General features: G+C 40.3%; 1 protein-coding gene across 1 annotated transcript in view; it reads left to right on the forward strand.

Moving 5' to 3' along the window:
- ITGA8 (integrin subunit alpha 8) overlaps positions 1 to 20,362 on the forward strand; it is a 136,644-nt gene extending 116,282 nt beyond the window's left edge. The window contains exons 29-30 of the mRNA XM_079948271.1: positions 6,732 to 6,854; positions 17,378 to 20,362. Of these exons, the coding sequence (XP_079804397.1) occupies positions 6,732 to 6,854; positions 17,378 to 17,464 (210 nt within the window). The 3' untranslated portion in view covers positions 17,465 to 20,362. The remainder of the gene's footprint in view (positions 1 to 6,731; positions 6,855 to 17,377) is intronic.
- The last annotated feature ends 897 nt before the right edge of the window (positions 20,363 to 21,259 follow it).

Here is a 21,259-nt window from a genome sequence, read left to right on the forward strand (position 1 = left end):
TGGGGAAAGACCATAGATCAGTGCTAGAGTAAATGCTTGGCATTCAGGCGATCCCAGGTTCACTCACCAGTTTCTGTAGGTAGGGCTGGGAAAGATTCCTGTCTTAAACCCTAGGGAGACTCTGCAGGTCAGTGTTGACAGGACTCGACTAGAGTGACCAATGGTCTGACTCGGTTTAAGGACATCAGTATAAGGTTCTGCACTTAAGCAGGAAGAACCAGCTGCACCAATATAAGATGGGGGACACCTAGATGGCCATGTGAAAAGGATCTAGGGGTCTTAGTGGACCAAAAACTTAACATGAGTCAACAGTGTGATGCAGCAGCAAAAAAAACCCCTAATGCTATTCTAGGCTGCATCAACGGAAGTATAGTGGAAGTAATAATACTGCTCTATTCTGCCTTGGTCAGACACATCTGGAATACGGTGTCCAGTTCTGGACACCACAAGAGGAGGGCAACCAAGATGATCAAGAGTCTGGAATCCAGCCTTATGAGGAACGGTTGAAGGAGCTGGGTTTGTTTAGCCTGGAAAAGAGGAGATATGATAGGCATTTTCAAATATCTCAAGGGCTGTCACGAGCTACAAGAAATGAGATTCTGACTAAACATCAGGAAGAATTTGCTGACAGTAACAGCTGTTCAACAGTGGAACAGATTCCTTTGAGAGATTGCAGAGTCTCCTTCATTCTAGGTTTTTAAGCAGAGGTTGGATGGCCATTTGCCATGGATGCTTCAGTTGAGATTCCTGCGTTGCAGGGGGTTGGACTAGATTACCCTTGGGATCCTTTCCAACTCTACAATTCTTTGATTCTGTGATAAGGCAGCTTCCTATGTTTCTACTGCCATACTCCATGCAATGTGCACAGGTCAGTGACTTTGCTGGTATATGGCGTGGCTCCTCACTTCCTGTGTTTACCTGTGACAAGGATTATTAGACAAAGTACAAAATATTTTAGCTGGTATAGGTTATTTTCTAATTGCCCTTTATCTAACCAGACCCCAGGGTGGTTTATACAGTCCATAAAGTGCAGCACCTCATAAAATACAGCATGAAAATCTAAAACCAACATTAAAACATTATACATAGCAGAAGGCTTCAAGCGTCTCCATAGTGTCTATGTTGACATGGTTCCCATTATCACTTCTTCTAAACAGTGAACAGAAATGCCTTTAGCTGGCATAAAGAAGTCAGCAGCAAGGAGGACAACTGTTGCAATTGCCCCTTTCTTTAATACATATTTTAAACCCAAATATGCCTGGCTGGCATCTTGCCTTACAAGATGAAATCTGATTTTCTTATGCAAAATAGGGTCATTTTATCAGAACAGCTTCTCTCTCTCCTTTAAGAAAGTATCCCCAGTCTTCAAGGTAGTGGAGAAAAACCTGAGCATGTGCATGTTCCGAAAACTGCAGAAAATAATGAAGGCCAGGAAGCCCCAAGTTACGTAAGAGAAAAGGTTTGAGAGCCATGCATGGGAAGTCCAGGTGCAAAAATCTTTTCTCATTCATAAAGATCACTGCATGGGTGGCCTTAGACACAATGTCATGCCTCGGCCTAACCCACCTTGCGGAGCTCTGGTTCAGAACAATAAAATGCCTTGTGGCTCACAACATTCTGTAGAAATGCCACACAGACCATCACAATAAAAATAATTATTCTACTCTAGGTGGTACATTCAGCAACCATGAAATGAACATTAATCCCCTCAGGAGAAATTCAATTCAAATTGCATTGAGAGCCAAACCTTCCTGATTCACATTTTCGAAAACAATATATGAACCAAAACACAGGCATCCTTTGAGATTTACACTTCTCTGAATTTTGCAATGCAGCTCATCAGCCATTTAACGTGTATGAAGATGCATATACTACAGTAAAGGGTGCATAAAAATGCCTATACTGTATAAGTGAGAATAATGTACAAAAAAGCATTGTATTGGGGGGAATTATTTGCATAAATGTTTATATTAGGTAAAATTGCAGACACGGATTGCAAACTCTGCGGGTTGTGAACATGCATCCCACACGGATCACGTTCGCAACCCGAGCGTCCACTGTATCTCTAAACTATAGCCTTTCCAGGGTGGCTTACATTTAATACCAAATATACATTTTTATCAGTTCCCAAAAAATGAAAACATTCAATTAAGTTTATAATAAAACAATCAGTTTAAATAAACCCAATGGAGTCAGCAACAAAAGCTTCGACAGCAATATATACAACAAAACATTTCCGTTAACAGCCAGTGAAAACAGATGGCTTAAAAAAAAAAAAAAAAAGCTTTCTTTAAAATCTGGAGCCAACCATATTTCCCTGAATGGTTTGGAGAAAGTTGATAGGAGGTTTCTCTCTCTCTCTCTCTCTCTCTCTCTGTTAGAATACTAGAACCTGAGGTTATCCAGTGAAGTCGACCGTGAGACGATTCAGGACTGACAAAGGGTTCTTCATATACAGTGGTGCCCCGCAAGACGAACGCCTCGCAAGACGGAAAACCCGCTAGACGAAAGGGTTTTCCGTTTTGGAGGCGCTTCGCAAAACGAATTTCCCTAAGGGCTTGCTTCGCAAGTCGAAAATGTCTTGCGAGTTCCTGCAGGGTTTTTTCCCTTTTTCCCCCCTTTTCCTAAGCCGCTAAGCCGCTTATCAGCTGATCCGCTGATAAGCCGCTTAACAGCTGATCGCTAAAAGCCGCTAAACCGCTAATAGCGCTAATCTGCTAAACTGTCAATGGGCTTGCTTCGCAAGACGAAAAAACCGCTATACGAAGAGCCTCACGGAATGGATTAATTTCGTCTTGCGAGACACCACTGTAGCACAGAGTTAAAACTATGGAAGCCACTATCACAATATGCAGTAATAGCCACCAATCTAGGTGGTTTTAAAAGGGGATTGGATAAAGTCATGGAAACTGAAGTTATTGATGGCTTCAAGGCATGGTGACTATATTCTCTTGTAGAAGGTGCCTCTTCACCTCAGTTTGTGCTCTGCTTGTGTATTTGTAAATAAAGCAAGCATGACAACAACCTTTTAAGTCAGTGGTGGCGGGGGCCTGTTTAGGGAAGTTTTTAATGTTTCATGTTTTATTCTGTTTTTAATCTGTTGGGAGCCACTCAGAGTGGCTGGGGAAACCCAGCTAGATGGGCAGGGGTATAAATAATAAATTATTATTATATTATTGCAAATGAGGCCCACCAGGCTTCCTCATTTGGCCTGCCAGACCATTTTGGCCAAGCCATGTCTGCCTGTCCTGCACCTGGCATATAAATGACATTGGGGGGGAGGGAGTCAGTACAGCTAAGTCTGGGCTGAGAAGGGATTTGCTGCACCTGGTTGCTACGGCTTCAGGCAAAACTGTGGGGTAATCAGCCCCACCCACTTGACCCACAAGAGGTGGGATAAATAAGGATTCAGCTCACCAGGTGGGCCCAGTTCCTCATCCTTGCATCTCCACTGTTTTCTCATCTAACGGGAACTAAACCCACTAGTGCCTCCCTTGAAACTGCTTGCCACTTGAGAAATGGGGAATGGTTACATGCTTAAGAGCACTACTAAGATGTCTGGCACTGTAACAAAGAACATAAATATCTGCTGAGCGAGATCTGTCCTGGAGGAGAGAAAAATCCTTGCTTCTGTTCTCTGGCCAAGTTGGTCCCAGATGTTGTAATGTCTGTAGCGCCCACATCCTGCAACCTTCCGCACTAGTTCATTTGTCTCCTTGACTGAGAGTTCTGTGTAGAGGGTTGCTGCAAATGAGAGCCATTGACCTTTTCCCTCACTCATCCTGCCCTTATGTTTCCATGCCAGCTAGAGAGCATTATTGAGGAACACAAGGAAAGTCATTGAAAAATATTTATTAGCTAATTAAAATGAGCCCCTTCTACCACAACCACTGAACTTACTGACCTAGGAAGCCTCCGCAGTTAATATTCAGTGCTCAAAAGCAGCTAGAAAAGTGAGCTATTTAAATTCACATTGCACCATATTTTTTAGGGTTGCCATATTTCAAAATATGAAAATCTGGACAGAAAAGTTGAGCTTTATTCCCCATGATATGAGCTGACATACGTCTGGGCATTTCAGCTGCTTCTCAAAAATTCTGCCCAGACACCATTTTCGACAGACAAATCCCGGACATATGTCAGCCCTTTTAGATTTAGATGTCTTGGGGGTTGGGTATTTGACTTTCTCTGAAATGCTTACTACCTTTGACCAGTAAGTTGGGGTGCTTTATTTTCAATATTTACAATGTGCACATCTCAGTTTCTGGCTACACTTAAAAGCTCTTGTCTCTATGTAATCAGAATGCAACAGACCCAAATTGAAATGGCAGTCAGTTATGTGTCTCTCTGTATTGGCATTTAAACCTACGGTATCTAGGTCTTTGATCAGGAGTAATGGGGTGATGGATCTCAAGTATTATTCTGCTCTCAGCAAAATAGTAAACTGATGTCCCCTTTCTCATACTGGATCATAAAACACCATGTTTGATGCCACCTGCTCCTCTTAAATGATCCCTGGCACTGATTTCTACTACTGTATTCGCCTTTCCACTCATTCCCAGCCTCCGGTGTGTTCAATCCTCTATTCACAACTGAAGAATAGATTTATTCTTTATTTATTTTTGTACTGGAAAACCCAGAGAACTGTTTTGTTGAAAGCAAGAGAATGTAGAGAGTTTGGGCATGAATCATTGTTGATATGTGATTTTAAGTACTGTCATGAACTGCTACCCACTGCCCCATATGGTGAGCTGCAGTATGGCAATGGGGGGAAAGTGGCTGATTCAGAAAGGCACATACTAATGAAGAGCAAATGCAGGTTGCTTTAGAGAAAGGTTGAGTTGGTTGCTTTCCAAATGGGGAGACCAGGAGATGAGGAAAACAGAGTGGACAAAGCTCAAGGAGTAACACTGACTTGGAAGCGATTTCTCAGCTTAGAAACTGCTGACATTGCAGACCTCACTTATAGTCAGAGCTACGTGCTCTGGAGTCCATTGTAGGTCACCAGTCTGACCGCAGGAAAGATCCACAAGCCAACATAGCAAGCATGCATTCAAAATCCCTAGTGGCACTTGCATCTATAGTATACACACAATAGGAAGTCTGTGTTCAAATTCCAGTTAACACACCATTAATCTGAATGGGCAACATCGGAATTCAGCAGAACCATAAACCTCAGATGGATGGAAACTGGGTATTTCATATATACATCTACCGAAAGAGAGCTTTAGAATGTTGGAAAATGTGCAAGATTAGAAATATATATAATTTGACTTTGCTGGAAAGCACATAATTTTCCTCTGGAGACGCAGTAAATCCAAACCTTAAGTATATTTCAAAAGCTTTGTAAGATCTATTTATTTGGTCCAGCTTTTGTGGTCAGGGCTAAGCCAGAATGTAGGGGAATGGTGTTAATACATTTTATATTTCTGTTGAACTTCAAGTTATTTTTATATGTGATGTGTTGTAAAAGACTTGTTACCTGCCACTTTACAAAGTGTACTAGACGGTCTTTAAAAATGACAGCAAATGCTTTTTCAAAGTGGGGGGAGGAAAGCTAATGTTACCCTTTTCATGTTATTCCTGTAATGAGAAGACTGAGTGCTTTTGTCTTAGGGGTTTTGTCCAGCGGCATATTGCCCAAGGTATGTAGCTGTGTCAGCTGACTAGAGACCACAATGTCTAATACAAATCATAGCAATGTTGACATTCATTCTTGCTTACTCCATTGCCTATAGAGGCTCAGATTTATTTGGTTTAAGCTATAATATAAATTTAAACCTGTTTAACTGTAGCAAACCTAGGTCTTGTGGTTTTCTGAGTTCAGCTGACATATAGCATTCAGGTAGATAGCCAAGTACAAAATACATGTACCTGTATTTCTACCTGTGTCTGCTTCAGAAGTGACTTGGCAATCCAGGCCTCTCCAATCTGGTCCCTTCCAGGTGGTGCTGGACTCCCAGCTTCCATCAGTCTCAACCAGCATGGCCAATGGCAAGGAATAATGGGAGATGCAGGCCATCAAAACATCAGGATGGCCATAGGTTGATACAAGCATAGAACCTTAAGTGCAGAATGATGCTGAGAATCCTTGATAAGTTGAGGCTCCTGTTCCCCACACAAACTACAATTTGGAGGTGAAGCCATGGCAGTAAAACCAAACTGAGACTCGGTGTGATGTAGTGGTCAAAGTGCTGAGCTTTGATCTGCTGCTTAGCAACAATTAAAGCTTACTGGGAGGGCTCGGACAAGTCACCATCTCTCAGCCTACCCCACAGGGTTGTTTACTCTTATCCAACCTCATGCCTTCAGCAAGCTTGTGAGGGGAACCGAGGTCTCCTAACCACTCTCAAGAGCCTTAACACACTACAGTTCCAAGGATTCTTTGGGGGAAGCCATGACTGTTTAAAGTGGTATGATACTACTTTAAATGCATAGGTTTTTCTCAAAGTGGGCCTATTAAAATCAATAGGCGTGGCTAACTCATGTCCATTAATTTCATTGGGCCTACTTAGTTATATAAAACATAGTTCTATACCACTCACTATAACTGCAAGAACTTAAGTTTTGTGAAGTTCTGACAGATACTGTATGCTGAGTTTTTAAAACAGCGGCCTTACGAATACACCATTAGTTTCTAATTCTGCATATGTAATCACTTTCAGGTTGTATTATAACTCATCTTCATTTACCCTTTCATCTTTTTTCCCCCTTCTCATCTTCCATTTCAGACCAAAACATCTGTTATTTGGGCTACTCCAAACATTTCCTTTATAATCCCACTGTGGGTTATAATATTAGCCATACTCCTTGGACTGCTGGTTTTGGCTATGTTGACCTTAGCATTGTGGAAGGTATGTAATGTATTGGTGTTAAACTAGAGAAGATGATACCAAAACAAAATGGGGAGGCGGGGAGGGGGTGGAATGTGTGATCTTCTGAGCAAAATAATCATGGACATACGAGATGGGTGTGTTATTTATTTTGGATCCCTGACATGTTTGTGTTTCTGACCTTTCAAAAGAGGTGGCTTGTTTGCATTATTGAAGGCTAGTTAGAAGTGAGCAGTGAGAGATTGGCTGCGATTCCCAAGACCTATGATCTTCTTTTGTCTGGGGAATTTAGATTTCGGCAGCCTGCTACAATGAAGCATCTCTAGGTTTGTTTCTCCCAAAGCACCTCAAGGAATTATCTTTTGAAACATGATCGGGCACCCCCTTCAGACGAAAAGAAATGTTATCTTTTTAAGGCTGCAAGTGATTTTATTTTAATATTGGTAGGCTCTGTTTGATGTTTTTACTACATCGCTAAAGTCTTGCAATCACTGAGTCACTAGCAGTTTACAAGTTTTTGTTTCAGGGACTTGGAAACAATTGACTTCAAAGTACTTAAAACTATGTCTCTGATGTGTAGACGTTGTTTTTAATTCCAGTTTGATGGGTGCCATTTCCCACGGTGGTCTATATCATGCCTATTACTGACCACGCTGAGTTCTGAATCCTCATCCAATGTTTTCCCAGTTACTTCATCTTCCTCTTTCCTTCCGTCTTTCCCTCACTGATAGCCTCTTCCTCCGTGAATTTGTCTCATCCTCTTTTGAAGCTATCCATCACTGCCTCCTATAGGAGCATCGCTTTACACTTGTTCACATTGAATCGCATTTGCCATTTTATTGCCCATTCACTCTGCGAATGGTCCTTTTGGAGCTCTTTGTCATTTCTTTTTGTTTAAACAACCTAGAACCATTTAGTATCATCAGCAAACATTGCCACCTCACTGCTCACTCCTAACTCTAGATCGTCTAGCTAAAAAGTGCAGGTCCCAGTACCAATTCATGGTAGACACTGGTTTCTACATCTCTGCATTCAGAGAACTGCCCATTTATTCCTGCTGTCTGCTCCTTAACCAGATCTTGATTCACAATAGGGTCAAGATTCGCCTCTTATTCCAGGAGTCTTTGGGGAGCTACCTTATTGAAAGATTTTTTGAAAGTCCAGATACGTTGTGTCAATCAACCAGATCACCTCTATCTATGTACTTGTTGATACTCTCTTTTTTTTTTTTTATAATAATTTTTATTAATTTTCCACACAGATAATAAACAGCAATATAACACAATATAACTTCATACTCATCGGTTCATAACCTTTTTTCTTTGACTTCCCCATACCTCCCCATCCCTGCATCCTTGTTTAATAATTCTTTAGCAACCCTTAAGTCCATTGTCTTAATTCCTTTTCGTAAATATTTCTTAGGTTTTTTTTTTTTTTTTTTTGTTTACTGCTGCAATTCTTTACTTCTTACCCCCTGACATCTTAACATTCCTCAATTTTACAATTATTTTTAAGATATATTTTAAAATTCTTCCAGTCCTCTTCCACTGTCTCTTTCCCCTGGTCCCGGATTCTGCCCGTCATCTCAGCCAGTCCCATAAAATCAATCACCTTTGTTTGCCATTCTTCCAGAGTAGGTAATTCTTGCGTCTTCCAATACTTTGCCAGTAGAATTCTTGCTGCTGTAGTGGCATACATAAAGAAAGTCCTATCCTTTCTTAACACCACTTGGCCCACCATACCCAAAAGGAAGGCCTCTGGTTTCTTAGGAAAAGTCCACTTAAGGACCTTCTTAATTTCATTATAGATCATTTCCCAGAAAGCTTTAACCTTTGGGCAGGTCCACCAAAGGTGGTAGAAAGTGCCTTCAGTCTCATTACATTTCCAACACTTATTATTAGGCAAATGATAAATCTTTGCTAGCTTGACTGGGGTCATGTACCACCGGTAGATCATTTTCATAATATTTTCTTTTAAAGCATTACATGCAGTAAATTTAATACCGGTGGTCCATAATTGTTCCCAGTCAGCAAACATGATATCATGACCTATATCTTGTGCCCATTTGATCATAGCTGATTTCACCGTTTCATCCTGTGTATTCCATTTTAACAGCAAGTTATACATTCTTGATAAATTCTTAGTATTGGGTTCCAACAATTCTGTCTCTAATTTTGACTTCTCTTTCTGAAATCCTATTTTCCTGTCCTGTTTAAACGTCTCATTTATCTGATAGTAATGCAACCAATCTCGAACCTTAGGTTTTAGTTTCTCATAACTCTGAAGTTTCACCCTTTCACCATCGTATTCTATGATCTCATGATATTTTGGCCATTTAGAATCCATATTAAGCTTTTTTACTTCCCTAGCTTCCATTGGTGACACCCACCTAGGGGTTTTACTTTCCAACAAATCTTTGTATCTAATCCAAACGTTGTACAATGCTTTCCTTACAATATGGTTTTTAAAACTTTTATACACCTTTACCTTGTCATACCATAAATATGCATGCCAACCAAAACTATTGTCATACCCTTCCAGATCCAAAATGTCAGTATTCTCAAGAAGTAGCCAGTGTTTCAACCAGCAGAAGGCTGCTGATTCATAATAAAGTCTTAAGTCCGGCAGGGCAAACCCCCCTCTATCCTTTGCATCAGTTAAAATCTTAAATTTAATTCTGGGCTTTTTGCCCTGCCAGACAAATTTTGATATGTCTTTCTGCCACTTCTTGAAACAGTCCATCTTGTCCACAATCTGCAACGTCTGGAATAAAAACAGCATTCTAGGCAATACATTCATCTTAATAGTAGCGATTCGGCCTAACAAGGAAAGTTTCAGCCTTGACCATATTTCCAGATCCTTTTTAACTTCTAACCAACATTTTTCATAATTATCCTTAAATAAGTTCACATTCTTGGATGTTAAGTTTACCCCCAGGTATTTTACCCTTTTTGTAATTTCCAAACCTGTTTCATTCTGAAAGCTCTCTCTTTCTTCCATTGTTAAATTTTTTTCCAACACTTTCGTTTTTTGTCTATTTAACTTAAAACCTGCTACTCGACCAAATGTTTCAATTAGTTCTAATACTCTTTTAGTACTAGTGTCTGGCTGTTGCAAAGTCAATACTAGGTCATCTGCAAATGCTCTTAATTTATAATGTCTAACTCCGACCTGAACTCCTTTAACCAACTGGTCCTTTCTAATCATGTTTAACAAAACCTCCAGGACCGATATAAAAAGCAAAGGGGATATTGGGCAGCCCTGTCGTGTACCTTTTTCTATAAGTATTTCTTCTGTTACCACGTTATTTACAATTAATTTGGCCTTTTGTTGAGAGTATATTGCACCTATACCGTTTTCAAAACCTTGTCCTACCCCCATCCCTTGGAGATTCTTTTTCATAAAAGTCCAACAAATGTTGTCAAAGGCTTTCTCCGCGTCCACAAAAATCAAAACTGCTTTCCTATTAATGTCAACGTCCAGCAGCTCCAAAATGTCTATAATGTTCCTCACATTGTCTGACATATGTCTACCTGGGAGAAAGCCTGTTTGGTCCTTATGAATCTCTTCTGCCAACACTCTTTTCAATCTTTTTGCTAAAATGTCTGCAAAAATTTTGTAATCCACATTGAGTAAAGATATAGGGCGGTAGTTTTTAACCTGGTTCTTCTCAGTCTCTGTTTTCGGTATAAGTGAGATGAAAGCCTCTTTCCACGATTCAGGTGCCTTTTTCCCCTTCAAAATTTCATTGCAAACTTCCTTCAATGGTTGTATCAGCCATTCTTTCAGCATTTTGTAGTATTTGGCCGTCAGGCCATCTGGTCCTGGTGATTTTCCCAATTTCATATTCTGAATGGCACCCTCTATTTCTTGTTCTGTTATTTCCTCGTTTAAAATCCTTTTACTTTGTTCTGAGATTTTTGGTAAACCGTATTTTCTGATGAATTCTTCTATTTCTTGCTCGTTAGTTGGCCCTTGTGCATACAATTTCTTAAAAAAGCTTTGAAAACAATTGTTAATCTCGTTGGGTTTGTGGATAATCTTTCCATCCATTTCTAAACTTGTTACCGTATTCATTTTCTGCCTTTTTTTCAATTGCCATGACAGAAGTTTCCCACATTTATCCGCTGATTCAAAAGTTTTTTGTCTCATTTGCTTTATCTTCCATTCTATTTGTTGGTTCATGAGTTCCATATATTGCATCTGATGAAACTTTATTTCTCTCAAAATCTCATGGGACTTTGGTTTGGACCTCAACTTCTTCTCTCCTTCTTTTATTTTTTCTAAAATTTTTTCCTTCTTTTCATTTTGTTGCTTCCTCTTAATAGAATTTTGTTGAATTAGGAAACCTCGCATCACGGCTTTGCTTGCGTCCCAAATTATTCTTTTTTCCACATCTGTTTTCCTGTTGATCTCAAAGTAATCTTTTAATGTTTTAAGGGCCTTCTTATGGATCTCTTCATCCTTGAATAGGGTGTCATTCATTCTCCATCTAAAGGAACCAGTTGTTGTTAGTTTCATCTCCATCTTGACCGCATTATGGTCGGAGCACGTTTTTGGGCAGATTTCTACTTTTTTTGTTCTTGACGCCAGACTACTAGAAATCCAAATTTGGTCTATTCTTGTCCATGTCATTTTTGCTTCTGAGAAGAAAGTTCCCTCTCTCTCTAAAGGATTCTTTGTTCTCCAAATGTCAATCAAGTCCATTGTTTCAGTCATTTCAAAAAAGATCCTTGGTAGTCTCCCTTCTTTCGAAATCACTTGTCTCTGTGCTTTATCCATGTTTGTTGAGACAACTCCATTCATATCTCCCATCATTAGGATTTTATAGTCTAAAAAGTCAACTAATGTCTCATGCAACTTCCTAAAAAATTCAGCCTTCCCTTCATTTGGGGCATAAACTCCCACAATTAATATCTTTTCTCCTTGAATTTGTATTTCAATTGCCAGGTATCTTCCTTGTTCATCTTTAAATATTAATTTTGGAGCCAACTTTTCCTTTGCATAGATCACCACACCTCTTTTCTTTACTTTGTCTGATGAGATGAATTCTTGACCGAGTCTCTTATTTATTAGTAATTTCCTGTGTATCCTGGCAATATGGGTTTCTTGCAAACATATTATGTCTAATTGTTCTTTCTTCAAAATGTGAAAAACCTGTCTTCTTTTCCGAGGAAGGTTCAAACCATTACAGTTCCAACTAAGGAGTTGCAGAGACATTTTGTATTTAGGTAGCTGTTCCTCCAACTGCTCCAAGCTTCTGCTCTTCCTCCGATGGTGGTAGTGAAAGTCCAAATGACAAATTTGCTATATCGGGTGGTTCCCTCTCCTCCACGGTTCCTTTCTGCAGATCCTCCAGGTACTTCTCTAGAAATAGTTCTTTGTCCTGAATTGTTTTTATTTTAATCTTCCTTCCATTGAAGTTAAAGGACAATCCTTGTGGAAACTCCCATCTGAATGGTATGGTGTTTTTCTTCAGCAGGTCTACTAAACTCTTGTAATATGTTCTCACCTCTAAAATGTATTTAGGAATGTCCTTAAAAATCTGTATCTGACAATTATGGATCACCAATGCCTTTTGATAATGCAAATTCAATATTCTATCTCTTTCTTCTTTTGATCTCAATGTAATTAGGCAGTCCCTTGGTTTTTTGTCCTGCCTTCTACCCAGTCGAAAGGCTGATATTATCTCAAGTTCCTCATCTTCCTCCCATTCCTCCTGCCAAAAAGTTATGATGTTCTCTGTGAGAAATTTCACAAGGTTGTCCCCTTCCCCTTCAGGCACCAATCTAAATTTTAAATTCTTCTCTTTACGTTGAAGTTCCAGTAAGGAGAGGGCTGCATCATGCTCATTCACTTTTTTAATAATAGGCCCAAATTTTTCCCTTGTCTCTTCAGCCGTTATTTTTGCACTTTCTGCAATCTTTCGTGTTTCTGAACTTTCCTGAATTAATCTATTTATAGAATCTGTGTTCGATGCAACACTAGCCGTATTCACATCCAACCTTGTTGTCAACTCTGTTAATTTTTTAGAATTCTCTGTCGAAAGTTTTGTCAATGCTTCCAGGGATTGATTTATTTTAAGTAGAGCCTGAGTCATAGGATCCATAGAAGCTGGTGTTTTTTCCTGCACAGCTGCAGTTCCTGATATAGAGGCCCTTTTCTTGTGAGATTGTTTTGCTTTCTGCCTTGTTACTATCTCTTCTGTAGGGGCACTCATATCCTCAAGGTCGTTTTCACAGAGTTGATTCCCAAGTGGAAAATCCCACTGTTACTTTTTCAAGTGCAACAGTTTCAGATAGAGCCCTCTAGAGGGAGCATTCAATTGTATCCAAATGGCAGAGATAGAGGAAAACAAAGAAGCAAGGAAGTATAACAGTAGCCAAAAGTTTCCAATGTCCAAATTGTAATGTCTCTATTTTTCTATGTGGCCAAAATGCAGCAAAGTACATCTAAGGTCCGATAACTTTTTTGCAAACAAGTCCCCACTTCTCAAAGTTTGACAGTCCACGTCCCGGTGTCTTGTTTGGGCAGCCCGACCCCAGGGGATTTGGCAATGGAAGGTCTTAATTGTCCATTAATTTTCCAGCAGGTTAACAACGTTCCAATCCCTTCCCCCCTTCTCCTGCCAATCTGGGGGGAGGTTTTAAGTCCGATGTCAGTTTGACAGCTTAAAAAAATTAGAGAGGTTCCCTTTAAGTGCAGCTTGATTTTCGTTGCTTTATTCCTTCTGCAGTTCCGGGGAGGCAGACTTCCTTAATTTTTGCCTTTCCCGTTTTCAGCCAATTTTTTTTTTTTTAAAGTCCCGTTACTTTTCCAATCTTACTCACGGGTGTTGTGGTCAAATTCCAATTGCAGGAAGGAATCGGCGCTCTCCGCTCATGGCGACGCGGCTTCACTCCGCTAGCTGGGTGACGACTCTCAGCACCGCGCTTACCCCGATGCCGCTCAGAAGCCTTTAAAAAGGCTCCCTCACAGTACCGGGGGGCGCAAAGGGTGCCCACCGAATCTCCTTTGTTCACAGGCTCCGCGCCTGTGATTTTAGGGGTCCCCCGCTTGCCGTAGCGGGTAAGACCCGAACTAACGGAGCAGTCCTGCCTCGGAGCTCGAGGCTCGGACCGCCATTAAGCGCTGGCGCCGACCGGAAGTCTCCTGTACTTGTTGATACTCTCAAAGAACTCTAACCGTTTCATGAAACAGTACTTGTCCTTGCAGATACATGCTGGCTCTGCTTAGCAAGACTTATTCTTCCACAGACTTGGTTATTTTATCTTTAAGAATACCATAGATACCACATACCTAAATTGTGTGTAACTAAATTAACTTTGGATGTTTATTCATTTTATTTGCTACATTTATATCCCACCTTTCCTCCAACAAGCTCAAGGCAGGATCCCATAATTCTCCCCTTTCTTGTTTTATCCCCAAAACAATCCTGTGAGAAAATCCAGAAAGCCATCTGGTTTGGGCATACTTTAACACTATGATAACACCATATATCAAGTGCAGTAATTTAAATCAAGGCCATTTAAATGGTTACTTAAATCCCCAAGAAGAAGAAGAAAACAACCTTAGTAATTGATTCAAAATCACATTTCCCATTTTATTACTAATGCATTTCTTGAGCAAGAATGCATGCTAATTGAATGCTACGAATATTAAAACATATTGGTTGGCAACTAAACAGGACTTTTATCTTGCTAAGATCATAATCCAAAGTTTCTGTCATGTAGCCCACTACATGCCTTTTGCACTACAGAGTGATGTCTGTTTAGCATGAATTTAATAGATATATTTTTTACTATTTGTACGTGTGCAAGGACACTAAGCAAATCATTTCATGGAAGACATGGACCATAATTCAGTAGAGTTAAGTGTGCTAGACTGTGCCCTGAACTTTTTAGAAGCAAAGTTGACAAGTATTGTGTCAAACAGTAATGAGGTGAAATGTAAATATTCATGTTGTTTGGTAGATAAGAGTGATGAATATTCATAACTTGCAACAATAATAAATGCAGTACATGGTTTATTTTCTCATATTTATAATGCTTGACCTCAGAAGTCAAATCTTGTTCCCCAGGGTTTCCCATTAACATAGAATAGCAAGTTTAATGGAGAAATGAAATTGTTTGACAGAGGGTCATACATTTGGTTTTGAACTGTTTTTTTTAAAAAAAAACAACCCTGATACAATACAGTTAAAATAAACAATCTGAAACATCTGATTTAAAAGAAAATAAATATTTATTCACCTTACCACTTGTTTCATGTCCATTTCAAACTTCTTTTTCCCCTTCCATCTTTTTTTTTTTAAAGTTTGACTATTAATAATATAGAAAATGCTCAGGAACTCTCACATTGACTTTTGCCTCCTGAAATAAATCATGTCAGTTCCAAGGTATCAGGCTGGCAGTTCAGCAAGGAAATCCTCCATACGTGGTAGATAGGCCTGTATAAAATCTGACCAGATCCTGCCAAAGCTAGGTTTCCGCTCTGTTTTTGTGGGAAGACAGCAAAAACAGGAGCTCTGTGGAGCCCCTGGCACACATGTTGGGTGGGCTTGTTTTCTTCTTGGAGGGTCACAAGTTGGCCGGGCTTGGCACAGAAACTCAGAAGAACAGAGCAAGCATGCTTCTTGTTCCTATTAATCCTTCCAAAGGATAATTTCAAAGACTGCCATGCAGAGATTTAATATTTTAAAAATGCATTCCATTCCTTTATATCATCTCTGTTTGAACTTAAAAGATCCCCAAAGGATGGTGCAGATAATCAAATCCAGCCGCTTAGACTAGTAAGTCAAGCAGGTGAGAGGCTCTTGCCCAACACCAAACTCTTGTCATTCCGTCATCTACCCCACACTTACATCTTGCCTCCATAGTTTGAGAACAGGTCAACTTCAGGACAGGTCAACCACAGTGCAAGTTTGTATGAAATGGCAAGTGCACAGATAAGACTCGGCAGAGCACTCGCCAACTGTTCTGATCTAACTCACTAGATGATTCATGGCTCACAGCTGTGAAGGGTTGCAGACTAGAGTACGGATGCTGAACACATGGTTTCCACCAGCACCAGCAACACTTGCTCCACGGTCACCATCACAGAACCAAAAGTGGTTCGCATTGCAAAGATGAAGAACTACGGAGTTGCCATTTCCCCAGTGTATCTTTGTCCCAGGGTATCTTCTAGCAGCATTGTCAATACATCACTGCAGCAACATCTGGAATAGCATGGGAGGCTTAGGGCGGATTCACATAAATAGCTGAAGTTATAAACAAGATGATGCCAAGGTGGGTCAATTAATTTTTGCTCAGAAGGCCGCCTCTCCTGGTATGCCCCACAGAGGAACTTACGGTCTTCAAATAAAAACACCTTGAAGGTCCCAGGCCACAGAGAGGTTAGGCTGGCCTCAACTAGAGCCAGGGCTTTTTCGGCTGCGGCTCCAACCTGGTGGAACGCTCTGTCACAAGAGACAAGGGCCCTGCAGGACTTGACATCTTTCCGCAGGGCCTGCAAGACAGAGCTGTTCCACCTGGCCTTTGGTCAGGGCGCAGCCTGACTCCCTCCTTTGGCAATCTTTACAAAACTTTAGTTTATGGTTGCCATCAATTTTGATTTTAATTATTTTTTATAATGTTTTATAATGTTGTACTGTTTTAGTGTTGTTAGCCGCCCTGAGCCCGGCTTCGGCTGGGGAGGGCGGGATATAAATAAAATTTATTATTATTATTATTATTATTATTATTATTTGTTCATTGTTACACAGCCCTGTTGTGAAAGACTCAGCTCAGTCTTTACTCAAAAGCAAGCTGCGAGAATGAATAAGATTGCAGATTTCCAAGGGGCTTATGACTTAGCAGGCTGAGTCCATATAACTATGACATTGCAGGACATTCAAGCAGCCCCCTTTGCTGCTGCTTTTTTAAACAATATCACCTTGTAGTGGCTTCTCCATTTCAGTTACCACCTTGACTGTTTGTTCAAATGAATTCACTTTTTAACTGAGTTTCCAAGGTGCAAACTCGATAGCCTTTAGTCCAGAATAGCTCGATTGAGCTCAGTGGCTGTGAGCAATTCATGCCACACCAGATTTTCCCCCTGAAACATTTTATTTCAGGGATTGCTCCTACAGGCAGTCCAGACTGCTTTTTGGGGGCCTATTCAATCTCATGCTGCACTTAGCCAATCACACAAATTTGTGGAGGCATTTAAAAACAGCTTCTGCGTGGTATAATTCTATATGCAGCCAGTAGGGCAACAAGGGGTTTAATGTCTGGAATACCTGGATATTTGGTTGTGAGATCTTTTTAAGGCTTAAAAACTTCTCACAACCAGGTAAGCAAACTGTTTTGGTTTTTTTAATACAGAGATGGTTGATTAAAATTTAAGGCAAAAGCACTGCCAATGCATATGTATTTCCTCTACATGTTTATACAGGTGTATGACACCAAACCATAATGTCTGAGTCTGAGGGCAGGACCTGAAAAAGAGAGAATAGATGGTTGCTTTGCCAACTTGTCTACACATGATTCTTTGTTTTGTTCCAGTGTGGCTTCTTTGACAGAGCAAGGCCCCCTCGAGATGACATGGCTGACAGGGTGCAACTGACAAGTGACAAGACTACTGACACATAGGAAGAGGAGAGTCCCCCTGGTCAAGAGCAGAAAAGTACAACAGATTCCACTTACCAGGAACTTTCTTGCTAAGATGTGGTCGTAATCCATACTATGCAGAGTTTTACGCATTCACTACATAAATGACCTTAGAAGAGAAGACAAGAACAATGATCCCTGCCTCAAAAACATAACCAGCTGATGAGCAGCAAAGAGAGAGAGAGAGAGAGAGAGAGAGAGAGAGAGAGAGAGTTTTATTTAAACAAAGGATCACTTGAGTCATTCACACGTGGATGGCATTAGAAGCACTCCTGTAGTCTGGACCATGTGGTGGTGAATCGCCTGCGTTGCTGTATGGCTTAAAGACAAAATGTTCAAACTCTACTGTATCATGGCATAATGTTGTGGTGACTCCCTAAGGATAGGAATTTCTATGAAACTCTGGCTCAGGGAGACAAGCAATATTGCTGGTACTGTGAAAGTACTTCTGACAAGCAAAAGTAGCCTTCTAAAACACTTTCCATAAGCGAGGCACAATTATTTATTTTTCCATCTTTTTGTAGGCTGGGCATCCTAACCAAAATAGGCTCTGAAGTTTTATACTGATGATAACATTACTTTGCATGTAAATAGAGTGGATGTATCCTGCACATTCCATATACCAGTTATAAGAGTCAGAACAGAAGCAAAAGTATATATTATTTTATAGGCTGGAGTGTATGATAAAGAATTGCAGAATCACAGGCCTGGGAAGTGACCCTGAAGATTATAGTTCAACCCTGAACCCTAAGGAACATGACACAGAATCTTCAATTTATTTAATCGCCCCACACAGTGGACATAGCAGACTAAGGTTATCCACTATATCCTGATTGCCAAGCAAAGAGAAGTCTGGCGTCCCATGTTAGAGATACAGAGTGCAATCCTATGCTCACATGAAAGTCTGGAACATACTCCCAACAAAGCCTATATAGGATTGCAACCTAATTGTAGAAAAGACAGTAGTAAATTGTGCATACTCGAGTAATACAATCCAGTTACTGCTAGTAAGGTGAACTAAGAAGGGCAATGGCTCAATGAAAGAGCAGTTGTTTTGCATGCAGAAGGTCCCAGGTTTCATCCTGACATTTGCAGTTAGGGCTGAGAGTGTCCCCTGTCTGAAAATCTGGAGAATTGCTGCTTATCGCAGTAGATGATACTGGGCTCGATGGGCCAATTGTCTGACTGGGCAGCTTCCTGTGATCCTAAGTCCCATACAATAAGGTGAGGCAAAGCAGGAAAAATCAGCTGGCCAACCTGATTTGGGAGAAAACATCCAGTGTAAATTAAACAAAATCAGTTAAGCCTTTGCTGCAAAACAAACCCCATTCACCAAGCCTTCTTAAGGAAAGTTCAGCTTGGGCTCACTAGTGCAAGTGAGCTTCCAACATTCAGCATCTGCTTCCAATTGAAACAACCACTGATGATTCAAAGTGAAGAAGATGTAAAGTGAAACAAAACCTCCCCTAATCCTAGTGTGGCACATCTGTATAACAGATTAAAAATTACCTTTATAAATGTATCCAGATCTAGTTTGAAACCAACGTAAGGGTCATGTCTTTCTTTTTTGCTCCCATAGCTTTCCTAAGGAAGTTCCATACTATTGGATTTTTAGCAAACCATTTGGAGACACTTGGACTTTTAACAACCCAATCCAGCAAGTCTCTTTTTTAACATGAGAGCTGCGGTGCATGTGTAGGGAACTCCTGCACATGGAATGGTTTCCCATTAATTTCAATGGAGAGGGCTAATCTGTGTACATTCCTTTTCATGTGCGGAAACTAGCAGGGTGCCACTGAGAGTAATGGGGACATGGAGGAGCACCATGTACACACCTGGTTTCTGAATTGCAATGATCTTTTTTATTATTATCCACAGCTGACTTTTGTTTTCCTGTTGTCTCTTACAAATTTATCTAGCATTAGTCCTGTTCAGACTAGTTTAGGCCCAGTAATTTCAGCAGGATAATCATTGGACCTAATCCAGGAAGATTTTCAAGGTTTTCCTATAAACATGAGCTTTCATAATAGCCACCAGTCCATAGACTTTGGAATAGCTGGACCAGATTAGCTTCCACTCATATGGTGAACCTTGCTTAAAACTAAATGCACTGTTTTTTTAAAAAAAATCTGCATGAGGTTTTCCTGTACCTTCTATACTCATATCCTTTGAATCCACAAGTAAAATGTTCAATGTAAATGTGCTGGAAAGTACTAACATTGCTCACTTTCTTCCCTTCTCCCTGCCTGGCTTGTTGAATTCACGTTTAGCACCCTATCACCCAGATTCAATCGTTCCCATTATCCTAATTGTTGGCTTGCCAAAACCCAAACTACTTTTGCCAGAGACTGGGAAGAACAAACGGACAATTGGCTCCTGAACCCCTCATCCAATTAACTGTTGAGCTATGTTTTTACAGAGAACCATTCAGGGGGCAGGGATCAGTTCTTGGTTGAAACAAGGCAGGACAGTGAAGATGGGGGCTTCCTCTTGCTACAACCATTTTTACTTCTCTTATGCACTCATAAGATGCAGAAGATGACTGCCTCAGGTATCAAAACCATGCTGCAGATTTCTACACCATCACCAGCTTATTCACATATCCACCCTTGGAAAAGAAGTGAGTTGTATCTCTTTTCTAAATGCTGAATTATTGACTTAAACCCATAGTTTATCCAGAATGGTGGCTTGGCTAAACACCTACACATCAACTACAGATGGATGAAACATCATTAGGAAATGTGGATGATATATATTTTTTCTATGTGCAATACTTTATATTATCTATGTACCTGGCGCATGTTTACACTGGCATTTGTGATTCTCTGAAAACTTTTGAATATATTGATTAACAACCAAATAAAAAAATAACTTCCCTGCTCTGCCTTACTTTCAGGCTTTGTTAGCATGTGTTTAAAATGTTTTCAGTTTAATATGGGTCCTCTGATGCCACAAGATGTACTAACACAACAGAACCGGCCCATTGCTTCCCTATTGCCATGGGAATTTTACAAGGGCTATCCTATGGATTTCTTACATAGGCTGATCCCATTCATTTCAATAGAGAAGGCAGGTCCTTTACACATCCTACAGATCTGCTCCTCTATTTAAATGAATGGAATCAATGCAGTGCAAGAAAGCAACTGGGCATTCATTGAAGCATCCAGAGCATTTGGGATTGAAATGAATTTGTATTTGATTCGATAGGGATCAATATATTAGTAACTCATTTTTCTTTTCTTAAGTTCAAATCACCACATTTCTGCATCAGTTCCATGGGGGGGGGGGAGTCAAAAATATTTGTCAGTGATTAAGTGTGCATTTTTTCCTTATTCACACATTTTTGCAAGTGATATTCCCCATTGCATTGTGCCATGTTATTTTCACAAATGTGCACAGTTTTGTGTCCAATTTGTGTACACTTTCCCCTGATATATGCAATGTAGTAGACATTTTTAATTGGGCAAACTCAATGCAAGATTCAGAGCATTTCCAGAAATGAGAGTTGCATTTCAGTTCAAATGCTGTTTTAGGAAACCTCAGTTAGGAAGATGCACATTAAAAGGCAAACCCAAGCAAAATTTCCCTCACATCCCTAGTTCCTAACCATTAACATTTCTTTGAATGAAGAGCAGTAATGGGAAGCTACAGAAATGGAAACAAGCACATCAGTCACGACTAGCTTGGCTGAAGTCCATTGGCTGCAGCTGCACAGTGTCACAGGAAGGCAAGTGAGAGGCGCATGAGCTGACATTGTTTACTTTCAGATCTCTGGTC

Source organism: Podarcis cretensis, assembly GCF_951804945.1.
Source record: "Podarcis cretensis genome assembly, chromosome: 12".
Lineage (NCBI taxonomy): Eukaryota > Metazoa > Chordata > Lepidosauria > Squamata > Lacertidae > Podarcis > Podarcis cretensis.